Source organism: Rutilus rutilus, assembly GCF_951802725.1.
Source record: "Rutilus rutilus genome assembly, chromosome: 6".
NCBI lineage: Eukaryota > Metazoa > Chordata > Actinopteri > Cypriniformes > Leuciscidae > Rutilus > Rutilus rutilus.
The window spans coordinates 18,601,358-18,615,290 of NC_140214.1; the positions used below are offsets into that span (position 1 = coordinate 18,601,358).

Consider the following 13,933-nt stretch of genomic DNA (forward strand, 5'->3'; position numbering starts at 1 on the left):
TGGTAAATAAACATTTATCTAACCAAAAGATGAACCAAAAACAGCTACAGTATCAAATTTTTTTTTTTTTTTTTTTTTATCTGGCCAAAATCCAAGCAAACCACAGTTTGTCACTTTTTACAAATCAGTTGGTGAAAAATACAACATCCTGCTTTTAGATACAAATTCAGAAGAAGCAAGATTCAGTAAATGTAAAAATGTCATATAGCCTCCAATGAATCACATGCCTATTGGTTTCAGTTCAGTGTGAATTCTAACAAAAGTTATGTTGAGATTTGAAATTTCCACTAGATGGCAGCATTCTGATTGAAAATTAGAAGAACAGTGAAATGTTGCGTAACTCATATGGCACAAAAGTGTGATGTGAAGGCTTGTTGTTCGTCAGAACATCTGGCCATTGGACATCCAAAAAGACTCAGGATGGGGAGATGTGGGGGTTGTTTTTACTAAAAGTGGCTCTATGAGTCACAAGTTTAAATTCTGCTGTGCAATCAAGATGGGAAAACATCTTGGCTCTTAGAACATGCAAGTTTCAACAACCTCTGAAAATATAGAGGACCTTTTCATTTTTAATTATATAATTCTGACTTCATTTTCCTAAGCTCAACTTACCTTAGAATTAAGAGCACATGACACTTTTAAAAGTTGCACTCAGTACATTTTTGTTGTTGTTAATCATCCCAATATTAGTGTTGTTAAAGTTTATACTTAGACTAGCCAGGGATGAAACATTTTGTTGCTGCTGCTCATTAACAATGAAGCTGTTTATTTACCTTTTGGTCTGTTTTTGCTTTCTCATTGAAATGTTTTATTTTTGCACTCATTTTGAGCACTGACTAAAATATAGCTATAATGAAGTAAACATAATTGACTAACATAGCCATCACGTGATCTCATTACGTGAGGGTGGACCTACTTCAAGCAGAATCAAAAGCTGTTTTCAGAAGACTGATATATCTGGAGTCTTGATCTTATGTCAGTGTACATTATTTTAATATTAACATAATGTTAACTAACATTCTAGATATTTTTCAAAAGTGCTGTTAATTTATTTGTGTGTAAAACTTTAAGTTGCATTTCAAAAGATGAGTGCACCTTTAATAATAATTTAAAAAAGAAGAAAAACTAACTCAACATTAACACTTTAAAGTCTCTCAAGCTTAACAGAAATTTTTCAGAAATGAGAATTCACATATTCTTCAACTCTTAGAGGAACGTCTTCACACCCCGCCAGATGTTTCATTTGTAACGTGGCCACGCGTTTTCATTTTTTTAAGATAAAGGAAACAATGTCACTGAACATCCCACACAATAGCCGGTCAGCAACACAAGGCTGTGTGTGTATATCCTTCTATTCAGCTGTCTTATGGCAGTTCAGCCAAACAATCCGCTAACCTTAGACACCACGAGCAGTTAATCGCAACCAGATGTTTCATGCACTGGACTAACTCACATTCCTCTGACAAGAGAAAGAAAAGCAGAAAACTGAAGAGCGAAACGCGTGGATAGACTCAAGAGACTTGCCTTAAAAAGACACAGCACTAAAAATGTGTAAGAAGAGGGTCATTTGAAATGCATCTTACCCTTCATTGTGGTAAAACTATGGTACACCGTTCCGTCACAAGCCAAACGTTCACATCAATCTCATGACAATAGCGCAGACTCAAGTATAGCGCTCGCGCACTTCCACGTTGAAGTTTCACAGATGCGAATATTCCACCTGAAACATGCGTAGTATGTTTTTCACCCCCTCAATCCCCGTGACTGCCGCTAAACTTGTAAAAAGTAAGACACAAAAGAAAAAAGAAAAACTCGTGGACACCTATGTTCAATAAGTCGTAGCAAATTGCTGCTCAAGACGCTAACTTTTTCCCTCTCTCCATGAGAACGTGTTCACGATGGAAATTCACTTGAGGTGAGTGAGGACTGAGGAGGATGATGCTTCCTCTTCTGCTTGTTGGCTGCAACCTGAGAAGAGAGAAGTTGGGAGTCCGTAGGGTGTTTGTTAGTCCGCTTGTTTTCTACATGAACTTCTTCTCCTAAAGGAAAACCAGGTAAAAAGCAGCAGCAGCCTCCTCTACACTGAAGCTCTGAATATGCTGCATCGCATCTGGAGTTAAACTTCCTCTGGCACATGGGAGGGTCTTACACGTAGCACGAGTTAGTTATTGTTGGGCTTAGAGTACTGTGAAATCTTAACCTGTAATAAGAAACAGTATAGAAAACATTAGGCTACTTCTTTTACGTAGGCCTATTTGTGTTTACCCAAATCTCAACATTTTAAAGATCTTAAACTGTTATTAATCATTGTTATTGTGATGGCTTAAAATGGGTTAAACTGTGCTATGAAGTTTAAGCATCGAGTAGGCCCAACTTTGAGACTAAAAAAAAATTATGTTAACAATTTTAAGCTTCTGTACTGGCCTGAGGCTTGTTGTCACACAATAAAGTTATATTATGTAATTTTAATGTTTGAGCCAGGGTTAGGGTTTTGTGTGTTATAATTGTTTGACTTTAAATTTAGCCTGAAAAGCTTATGATAGGCTGTTTAAGGCAGGTACCACTGTGATCTTACCCCGGTGCGAAAATATTATCCATTACAAAAGATCAAGATGTGTTAAAAAAAACATAATGCATCAAAACACATGACCAACACCAAATAATTATGTGTTTTATGACAATAACATAATCATATAGATCTATATAAATGCTTCATATAGAAAGTGTTACTGAAACTTTTTTTTTCTCCAATCAGCTGGCTTGTGCTTTTTTCAAAATAAATGGCTCTGAATCCCAGGACTGCCAAGTGTAAAGTCGTTTGCGTGCATTGACTGTTGCTCAAAATTGCTTGCACTATTGTTCCGCTCCCTTCGGGTTTAATAAGCACACAGCTCATTTTGTTCTTTCTTTGCATTTCTCTCTAAATCCCTTTGCCACAGGGATCCGTGATTAATTATTTGACATCCCGCTGGATTGTTCAGAATCGTGTGATCTGTTGCACCACACAAGTCTAGCACCGCACTGGCCTGAAATGTTTTTCCAACTTAACGAGGCTAAGCACTAATGTAAAAAAAAAAACCCAGCTCTACCGTATTAAAGCTGCACTGCTGGGCTCTAAACCGACTTTATTTGCCCTCTTAAGTATCTGGAAGCTTTTGTGCCAGAGCAGGTGCCTTATCCATTTTTATTTACCTTAGAAATAAACATTTACTATCAAACTTACTAAACTTTACCATGGTAAACAAAGTTTCGGCCAAAATACCATAGTTGCTACAGTTACAGAAATGAAACAAAATGATTCTGAAAGCTTTCAAGGACATCCAATATTAATATGATTTTACTGGGGGGGGAAAGGGTACATTTTCATTTTCAAGGTGTATCATTTTATACTAAACCAATGTTTTCTTCTCACGTTCTGCTGTTATATGTATTCTGAGGTTCCAGTAATTCACTCTCAGTCTGCCAGCCACCGGGTCTTTTGGCAGTAGATGAACGTGACAGGTCCAGATAGGGTTATGAGAAACAGGTGTGTTTAGACTTAGCCAAGATGGACATACCAGTGGCCCATATTGCTGTTTCTCATTAGAGGTTAGAAAATACTATTTTCAGGGTCACAAGCCCTGAAGAGAGGGGCACTTTTACAAGGACATGGTGCGCTAATGAGAAATGTGAGGGGAATGTGGGCCTACCACATCTTTGTTGCCAATTTATGCTTTGAGGTTGACAAGGCTTTTTTAAAAACCTTGTAATATAGATGCAAACCTATTTAGACTTTGTCAAAATGTATGCTATAACATATTTAGCATACACTACAACTTTTACTATGATTTTGTTTTAGAAATGTATATTTTTATTTCACAATGTTACTAGTTTACTAATATATATATATATATATATATATATATATATATATATAAAAATTATTTATATATAACTATTGCGTATGGCTGAATTGGCTGGATTACATGTTGGACGGCCATAACCTTTAAATGCTTTAATTGGATCGTCTCTGGTTCTACTTATAAATAGAAGCGTCCAGGTAAAGATAAACAGCACACCTTCCCTGTTCACAGGAAACGGCATCAATCACATTGCATAGTCAGACATCAGTAGGATTTTTCTGGTGAGTTCCTCTCCTATGATCTTTATTATGTTAGATAGCTCTGTTTATGTATCTCCCATAATGTATGAAATATGAGCATGGTTTATTTATATTAATGATATTATTATTATACTTTAAGTTTCTGAGACGTTTAATTGGCGAGAATTCTATGATCACACTGTGTTTTACTGTGGACAGAAATCAAATATGATAAACATAATTTGCCATTTGATATTGATGATCTAATGATGATCTAATAACAAAAGCATTAATAATGAATACAAGCAATTAGGGATGCACATTTATTCTAGATACTTTTTGGATGTCAGAATAGCACTCATTTTATACATACAGACAGTATAAAGTTAGCTGCATGTAAAGTTACCTTAATTTGTTCATTACTTAAGCAGTGATTCTATGGATTTAAAAGCACATCCTATTTTTGACTAATGCAGACACTATTGTGTAACACCCTGCTTATCGAACTGAGGCGTAAATAATGGCAGAAAATGATGTACTGATTGTTTTACCAGCACTCAAGACATATGCCATAAAATGTGACAGCTTTACAACATTAGCTTTTGACTTCAACTTGCCAAATGTGGCGGCTCTGTTGTGTTCATTTAAGACAACAGATGGCCATGAGGTAAAGCTGGTGAACCTGTGAACCTCTGGTGGTATTTCAATATGTTTCTTGAATTTTTAACACAGTTTTTTTTCTGGATTACCTCTATGGATTATATTTTATAGTGTGAGAATCAGTATAGAGAATGCTTTGCCTTCAATAACACCTCATATATATCTGTTTATAGCCACAAGACTTGTTTGGCTCTATATATTAAGTCATAGCACATTCTGTAACGTTTTAAACTGCGTAATGTAGGCCATTACATATGCTGCCTCCTTAATCCCAGAAAGAAACTTCTAGATATCAACTGGCTCTCTTTAAGTGGAAAACATAGATTAGATACAAAGATACTAACACAAACTGACCGCATAGAATAAAGAATGCCAGAGATTGACTAGTTACAGAGATGTATTGCCTGAAGGTCATAAAACAGTGAATTTCACCTGAACGGTTTTCTCATAAGGTGTAGCGCCACACAGTGGTGCTTATGGGCATTTTTGGGGCTTTATGCGTATCTTGGCGTTTCCATCCCATGTTTTTACACGATGCCCATCCCAAAATTCGCTTAAAAATAGGTGGATCCCAGCTAACAATTTTTGGTTCCCAGAATGCTTTTTTTTTTTTAAAGGTCTGTTTTTGGTTAGGCAGGAATTGTTACATTTCTTTATAGTGCCAAAAAACAATGACTTTAATCTATGATTTTTAAAATATGAAATTTATTCACAATCACAGACATAAAAAAAATAACAAACAATGATTTGACTAAGTAGGATGCATGTAATTCTTACCACTCTTACCACTGAATCGTAGGCTACAGCTAGCGGGACATGCTTCTTTTGGTCCGTAAACAAAACCTTCTCGATTAACATCATGTTCTCTTCAATAAGGCTGTCAAATCTACCCGAACACATTTACTCTAACATCTATATCTATTATAAGTAATTATTCAAGAGATTGATAAACGGACATTTTTCAATCTGCCATTAAAACAATTTTTGTTTTGTGGAAGACAGGTGAAAGCGCGTGCTGGAGAAGCGCGTGCATCGTAAAATGAGAATAGAAACAAACCCACGAATTTATAATTACTGTGCTTTTCACACTATGCGTAACATTGGCTTAATATTTTAACTATAAAGTTGGATTTATCTAACGCTTTTCGATTGATCACATTTCAGCTATATGAACAATAACCAAAAAATTTTTTTTACCATTATGGAACGTTCTTTATAAGTAATTTTGGGGTTATTTAAAAATAACCACCATGCTAATGTTCTAGGAACGTTATGGTTGCAAAAAAATAAAACCTAAAAAAAATATTCCTAGAACGTTATTATTTGGTTCTCAAAAAAACGGGAACCAAATAGGCCTACTAATGTTCTGTGTTTGCTGGGATGATAACTGATTGGGGGAAAAGGTGAGAAAAGTCAAATATGTTTTATTACATATTATATATTACCTTTCAAAAATCACCTGCAACAATTTTATGAAAGTCTTAGAACCACCTAGTGCCCTATAAGAGAAGTAGGCCTATTGATTAATGGCACTTGGAAATAATAATGTTTAGTCCAAAAAATAAAATGTAGGCCTATACTAAAAACAGCATAATTCAGAATATTAAATAATTATTTGTTATTTACAGGCATTGTTTTTCCTTTGAGCCTGTCAAAGTTGCCGAAGATGAGGGCGTTGATCTTTTCTCTGGTTTTACTGGCGTCTCTGGGGGTCTTTCATTGTGCCCCTGATACCACCCTTCCTCCGATATCAGCCAACACTCTCAAACGTGAGTGCATCCTATATTGCTAAAGAGATTCATATCATAAATGAATACACTAAAGCCAGGGAACGATCTTATGACATCTAAATGTCCTGAAATATGATGGTCTTTTAGGCCTGTCTCTGGAAGGGGAGAAGCTAGTGGATCAGGAGGTCAGCAAGGCACTGTACGGAATCAAAGAAATGAAGGAGGTGATGGCCAGTAATGAAGAGAAGCATGCAAACCTCATGAAGTCTCTCATGCACAGCGGGGAGAAGAAAAAAGTCAGTGAACACACTTTTTTTTTTAAGAAACTAAAATTAGCCTAATAGTTTTTCTACTGGAGTTAAACAAAAAAGTAAACATAATATTAAATACCTTCTTAAATGGCTTCTGACACCATCAGGGGGCAGCAGAGATTGCACAGGATGTAGAAAAGAAGCTGAATGAAGCCAAGCAGCAGTGCAAAGAATCTCTAAAGTCCTCCTGGGAGGAATGTCGACCTTGTCTTGAGCACACCTGTAAGAACTTCTATACGAACAGCTGCCGCCGTGGATTCGCCACCTTCACCAATAAGGTAAAGCATTCTCCTCCACCTTTACCATTTTAATGGCGAGTATAACCCCTGAGAGAGATGGTTAGGTTAACTACTCAGTAGAAATACACGGTAACACCTTATTTTACAGTGTCTTGGTTACATGTTACATGTGCTTGCTATAGTAGTAACAAATAATTACATGATGTAACTAACCTTAAACCCGACCCTAACCATAACCCTATAGAACATGTAGTTATTACATTATAATGCATAGTTACACTGTCACATGGACGCCTTAAAATAAAGTGTAACCAAATACACCATATTTATCTGTGCTTGATTCTCACTACATCCAATCCGTCTACTCATACAGTGGTGGTACAATGCACAGAAAAAAATGCAATTTAAAAAAAATAAAATAAATCAAACTAGCAAAATAGTAGTGGGATACAATGAAATCAACTTCAGTTTGACTATTTTTCTGTTTTCCCCAGCTACAAAACTTCTTCCAAAGACTGAGCTCTCGCGTTGGCCCTCGTGATGCTCAGGATGAGGTAGCGTTGAACCAGAGCGCAGAGAATCCTGACCTGGAGGTGGTGAGAATTGAGGACTCCTTCAGTAACCTCCTCACCAAAGTGGGAACCCTGGTCAATCGTAGTGCAGCGCTGGTCTCCCACTTTCACCACGAGCTGGACCAGGCCCTACGTAGAGCCTTCAGCCCTGAGCTTCAGGAAGACAAAGAGAGTGAGCTGGCTCTCAAGCCTGCCAACAAAGCTCTGGATTCTGCCTTTCTGGAGGGTGTGGGCCTGGACGATGTGCTGGAGTCCTTCTTTGACTTTGGGAGAAATGTGTTGGAGGAGTTTGGGGCCGTAATCACACAAGCCTTCAGTGACGTTCATGATGCTGTGGAGAAGACACCGAAGGAGAAAGGTGCTTGAACCTGATACATTTGGGATAGATCAGTCAACCAAAATTCTGTCATTTAAACACACAAGTTTATGTTAAAAACAGAGCATTAATGTCCGTTGGCGTGAACAGGCCTTAACTCTCTCTACATGTGTCTGTATTTACCCCCAGAGAAGAAACTCTTCCCTCAGTTTCTGCAGAACAGGAGACTGTGCAGAGATCTGCGCAGACAGTCCTCAGAGTGCTGGCAGCTGCAGAGCAAGTGTGAGGCCTGTCAGGGAACTTTGTTTACTGGTAAGAGCACATGCTCACATCAATTAGTCAAATGGATAGTTCTCCATATAGAAATCCATGTAACCTGTGTTCCAGAAGTGTGAGGAATAGACCACTGTCTTGTTTAAGACATTATTCACTGATAATCTTACTACTAGATCTGAGTCAGTCAGTTGATTTCATGAACTATGGCAAACCGGTTTAGTTTTTAATGTAATTTTAACTTTAGTTTTAAATGTAATTTAATTGCATTTTTACTAGTAACAAATAAAATAGAGTTCTTCAATTAAATTCTTACTAGTAACAGTTATGATTAAAGAGCTCCAAGTCATATCTCCATTTATTTTTAATCACACAAGCTCTAGAAATTTTCCACAGTCACACCAGCACACAATAACATTGTTCATTATAAATACGTGCTGCAGTTCCTCTGTGCAATATTGTTCCTCTGTGCTATTGTTGTTATTATAATTGTGGTGTGGACAAAACCAAACTTTATCATTCTAGTTATCATATACTTTGGTGAATGATGACACATTTTTGCTGGAACTGTCCCATTAACCCTTACCAGTCATATTGATCATGTCAAATGCTTATTGCGTGCCAGATTGCCCAAATGTAAGAGAGCTCCACATCGAGTTGGATGAGGCCTCTCAGCTGTTGGAGGCGTCAAAGCAGCAGTATGAGGAGGTGCTGGGAATCGTGCAACGTCATACTGACGACACCATCAGCTGGCTCAGCAACATGGCCTCCGACTTTGGGTGGGTGACTGAGCTCGCCAATAACAACACCACTCCCGAGAGCATCTTCAGCATTGCCACGGTGAGACACTAACGAAAAAGTAGCATGGTATTACCATTGATTTTTAGGCATAGTAACATGGTAATACTATGGTATTTATGATAATATGGTGGTAGATTTACCCAGGAAAATATACTAAATCTGTCGACCCCAAACAACAAGGTGGTGGCACAGACTGAGGAGAGCAGCAACACTCCAGCAGCAGTCACTACAGTGGAAGTGAATATTCTAAACTCCCCCACTCTCACCCTGACTGTTCCTGCGGGTCTCAGGCTGCAGGATCCCGCCTTCATCCAGTATGTGGCACAGGAGGCTCTGGGCGTGTACAAGCAGATGGCCAGGTCAGACACTTTACAATTAAACAATGTCTTCTCAATCACATAAATCAGTTCTCAACCAGTGACAGGATGACTTAAAAGTATTTAAAATTTGAAATTACTAAATAATTAACCCTTTAAAGTCTACTGTATCATATTTGATACATGAATTTCTCAGTCCTCTAAATTGTCAGCATGATCCAAACTTTGCTGAAAAATGTGTTGTACTTAAACCTCTACATGTCTTCTGCACTCGGATTGATCGTTCAGTTTTTTAGCAAGTAAAAAAATAACAGGCTTTTGACGGATGTTTATTTGTTATCTCAATCATCATTGTACTGTATTGCATTATATGTTTGCCTCCAAAATTACGAAGCTTTGATCGTAATTGAAACTTGAAACTACATAGCTTTGATCATAAAACTAATCATTTAAATAACCTCTTAGTAAGACATATTATTGAGAAACAGAGTGACAACTGATATTTATATATCAAGCTATTAGAATTGTATCTTATTTTCTACTATATAAATAACATATGCACCAAATTGCATTTCTTGTTGTCTGTAATCCCTAAATTCTCACTATATCATACTATATCACTCAAGTGTGATACAAAAACATTCAATTATGTGACCCTGGATCACAAAACTAGTCACATGTCGCACAGGTATATTTGTGGCAATAGCCAAAAATACATTGCATGGGTCAAAAATTATATTTAAATGAATCATTCTAAATATAAAAAGAATAGCAGAGTTCACACCACAAGTATAACAATAACAGCAGAGAGGAACGATATCGTTTGAAGCACTTTCACTTTTTTTTTTTCAAGCCGATGAACGATAAAACATTGACAGTCCATCCTGCTTTAAAGAGCTCAAGGCATTTATATCGACAGACGACAAACTGCAGCGCACACCAAGAATAATCAGAACGATATCGTCTGCTGGGGTGGACTGGACTCGAATATAGTTATCGTTCTTGGTGTGAACGGGCCTGCCCTTAATGCTCACATATGACTCTGCTCTAACAATGTATTTTTTTTCTTTCTTTTTTTTAGGCATGAGGATGTGTAATCAAACTAGAAGTCATCAATTTTAATCCAAGCACTAACCAGGGTACACTGCTAAAGAGTGCACAGCTATATATTGTGTGTTTACTTGTATTTTATGCTTTGGGCTATTTAGTTTAAGTTATTGCAAGTATTGTCATTTATTTATGGTGTGATGTGACAGGTTCCAAATAGCTGCAATTGAATCTTGTCTTGTGTTAATTGACTTAAACATCAGTATCTCTGAAATGTACTTATATATATATTTAAATATATCACTGTGTGATTGTAAACAGGCATTACTGAATAATCACTGCTTAAAATAATCATTTACTTTTAGTGCAAAACCATTTGCGTTACTTGCATCAATAGGCCTATCTGTGTTCACTTTAAAATACTATAAACGTTTAATTCAGTTATCGGGAATGTTTATATGCAATCCTTTTTCTAGTATTATGATGTACTACAAAAGTCATACACGATTACCTTTTTTCCTCTCACGTAGAAAAGGGCTTCCATATGTTTCCGTTCAGTCCCAGTTCAAAATGATCCGTCTAAAAATGTTCAACCGATAAAACAAATTTCACAAAAACACAAATCATGATTTGCAAATAACCCACATACACTTAAAATCATTACGTAAAACTTTATTTTTTACTGTACAAATTCTTCAGATTAGTAATCGTAACCATTTTCACAACAATGTCATTAAAACTCTGCAGCGGAGACCATCACCTCATATCAGAGTACTTTCTCTTTTTTGACACGAAGAAACAAAAATCGATAAAAGAGTTTTGCTCAAACTTGCCTGTAGCCCTTGTAAAACAGGAGGCGATGATGGGAAAGATGTTTAGGTGATGTCCAGGATAACGACAGGACACAAAAAAAGTCCCTAGGACAAAGGGCTCACGTACAGGAAGGACAAAAGCAAGGCCTCTCTACATATATGAAAAGCTACACGACAAAGGGGAGAAGAAATCAACAAATTAACCCTCCAAAAGATATCCGTCTGATTCATCTCAAGTGCATTCAATTCCTTGTCATGGATGAAATGAACCCGTTACAGAAAATACAAGACCAAAATCGAACATTAAGACTAAATCTGTAATAGTGGTGCAAAAACTGATGTCTATTTTACCCTCTCCATTAGACTTGTACCATTTTTCTTTTTAGTGATTTCATCAAACTTTGGTTGGTAAATGGTCGTAATCTGTAGTACCTGAATATTTCACAGTGATCGATGCCTAACCAGGAAATGCAACGACTCCACCAGCAGCAAACATGGTACATCGTGGTGAACGAGTTAAAAAAGGCTTTATGCAATTCTGATTCCTGTTCAAGAAACTTGCAAAAGAGTCAAAAACAAATGGATCTGTTTGAAATCATTTTTTGAGCAAATTCACATTCGTATGTCAGAATGAAGAAACCATGCCTCTCTTGAAATATACTGAAATATTTATGTACGAAATAAACTGTGGAAGATCTATGAATCTCTCTGGTTCATTTATTGGAGTGTACATGAGAAAACAATGAATTTGTACCAAGAGGTTGGCAACACTACAAATGTGTTGGCACGAAAAACGCAAACCTGGCAGTGTCGGTGCTGATGCGTGTAAAAAAGAAACTCAGGCATTGCTGTTGTGATATTAAGACTTGTCAGGTCTCAACAGCAGCGTGAGGAATGATGTTTGGACTGCTCAGGTCTGGTGTTTTGTTAATAAAATGTTTCTCTCCTAAATTACTGTTGAATAATTCAAGACAAAAATAAGATTTATAATAATGACTTTTTGCTTGAAAATTAGCAGCTGGCTGAAATGGCGATTGGTCGTCAGAAATTATTTTGTGAAGGCTTTTCAATATGAATCATCTCCCAGGATATGAATTCAAGCTCTCATAAAGATTGAAACTGAAATTAAGAGACCTACTAAAAAAATTAAAATCATGATTTGCTATAAAAGTGTTTTAATGAAAAATATCTGCCCCTGTAATCAATCGTTCGCAAACTTAAGCTCTCATACATTCAGAACGGCTAATGCCCTCATGTCTCTCTCTCGCTCTCTCTTTTTGTCTTTCTCTAACTTCCACAGTCCCGTCCCAGCAATTAGGTTCAACCGATTCAACCACAGTTATTGGTCACTTTTAATAAACTACTCAAACTACTAAAAAACTAAATAAAAGGGAAAAAGACAAATGAACCACGTTAAAATAAGAAAGACTGATTTTACAATAGGATTTAGTGTTCAGGTGAAAAGAATACAGACAAATAGATAAAAAAAAATAAACAAAAAAGCTGATTTTGTGCAACTGTGAACCAGCACAAAGCTCATCGCTTTTTTTTCACAACTCCCTCAGTCTGCAATGCAGGGTATCAGCCCAGCAGAGTTCTGGGAGCATGACGTGGTCCTGCTTCAAACCCCCTCATACACACGTCGCCCTCATCAACTCCACCACACACACATCCTCAGGCAAAGAACAGCCTGATGACAAAAGCCATGCTGTGAAAGGTGTGTTTTATCTGCTAATAGAGTTTTTACACTCGATTCTTGAGTGGGAAAAGAAACAAAAACAACCACATATCTCTGTAAGGACAAGTGTGCAGGGGAGCTGTTGGGAGGAAGTGCCACAATGGGTTTGAGAACCGTCCTGGTGGCTTATTAGCACGTGGTGGTGAGTCTCTGGGTCCCGTAGAGGGTCTCTACAGGTTGTCTCCGGGCTGGTACTGTGGCTCAGTGGCGGTAAAGTAGTCCTCCAGGAAGGACTGGATGTACTCGAAGGTGGGCCGCTCATCTGGCTCTTTCTTCCAGCAGAGCCGCATCATTTCGTGTAGCGACTCCGGGCAGCCCTGAGGACACGGCATCCTGTAGCCCCGCTCCACCTGCTCCAACACTTCTCGGTTCACCATGCCTGAAAAACAGTTGATACAGAGTCAGTTTGTCCAACCGCCCACTGTTCAGCATCCAGACTGCCTCAGACAGGATATGAGGGGTGTGTAATTACTGCAGACACTTCGCTTGGAACCCACAGAGGACAGGAGTGTTGAGGACAGAGGGGACAGACAGTCTGGTGCTACGTAAGAGGAAAGGATGTGTAAAGCAGTAGATTGCCTGTGTTCAAGAGCTCTCTCACGGGAAAGAGACTTTTCCTGGGCCGCGTATGTAGAGTGACCTTTCAGAGCTCGGCCCCTTTTCATTTACGCTTGCTTACATAATGACTCACGCAACAATAAGGCTTACGCATGCTAACTCAAATCAATACATCTTATATTAAGTGGAACGTTAAAATGCTAAAGACTATTAAGGTTGTCATATTACAGATTATAAACTTTCTCCATTACTTCAGTATTTACACTACTAAACATTTGTACTCACAATGAAATTGTTTTTAAATCAAACTGATTAGTTTAATCACATTGAATCAAACTACTTATTTACCTACTACAATAAAGACCATTTTCAAATGCCGTATTTTCCTAGTCTGGCTATCACCAGACCAAGCTCAATCTTTTAAGATTGAACATTAGTCTGGGAAGTCTGCTCTGTATTTTCTACTGCACAAGAGGCG

At 37.6% G+C, this 13,933-nt stretch overlaps 3 protein-coding genes across 4 annotated transcripts in view; 1 reads left to right on the top strand and 2 right to left on the bottom strand.

The window, feature by feature from the left end:
• colec12 (collectin sub-family member 12) overlaps positions 1–2,112 on the bottom strand; it is a 32,040-nt gene extending 29,928 nt beyond the window's left edge. Inside the window, exon 1 of the mRNA XM_084410407.1 lies at positions 1,584–2,112. Coding sequence (XP_084266533.1) covers positions 1,584–1,590 — 7 coding nt within the window. The 5' untranslated portion in view covers positions 1,591–2,112. The remainder of the gene's footprint in view (positions 1–1,583) is intronic.
• Positions 2,113–4,051: 1,939 nt separating this feature from the next.
• On the top strand, positions 4,052–11,857 carry clul1 (clusterin-like 1 (retinal)). Of its 2 annotated transcripts, XM_084412311.1 has the most exons (9): positions 4,052–4,123; positions 6,370–6,510; positions 6,619–6,767; positions 6,890–7,060; positions 7,516–7,951; positions 8,099–8,221; positions 8,808–9,022; positions 9,164–9,342; positions 10,382–11,857. In XM_084412311.1, the coding sequence occupies exons 2-9, from the start codon at positions 6,408–6,410 to the stop codon at positions 10,395–10,397; spliced, it is 1,392 nt and encodes a 463-aa protein (XP_084268437.1). In that variant the 5' UTR covers positions 4,052–4,123; positions 6,370–6,407; the 3' UTR covers positions 10,398–11,857. The 2 variants fall into 2 exon arrangements, with proteins under 2 accessions (XP_084268437.1, XP_084268438.1); XM_084412312.1 differs by lacking the exon at positions 4,052–4,123 and having other exon boundaries at positions 6,107–6,510.
• Positions 11,004–13,933, bottom strand: part of yes1 (YES proto-oncogene 1, Src family tyrosine kinase) — a 31,775-nt gene continuing 28,845 nt past the window's right edge. Inside the window, exon 12 of the mRNA XM_084412308.1 lies at positions 11,004–13,276. Coding sequence (XP_084268434.1) covers positions 13,068–13,276 — 209 coding nt within the window. The 3' untranslated portion in view covers positions 11,004–13,067. The remainder of the gene's footprint in view (positions 13,277–13,933) is intronic.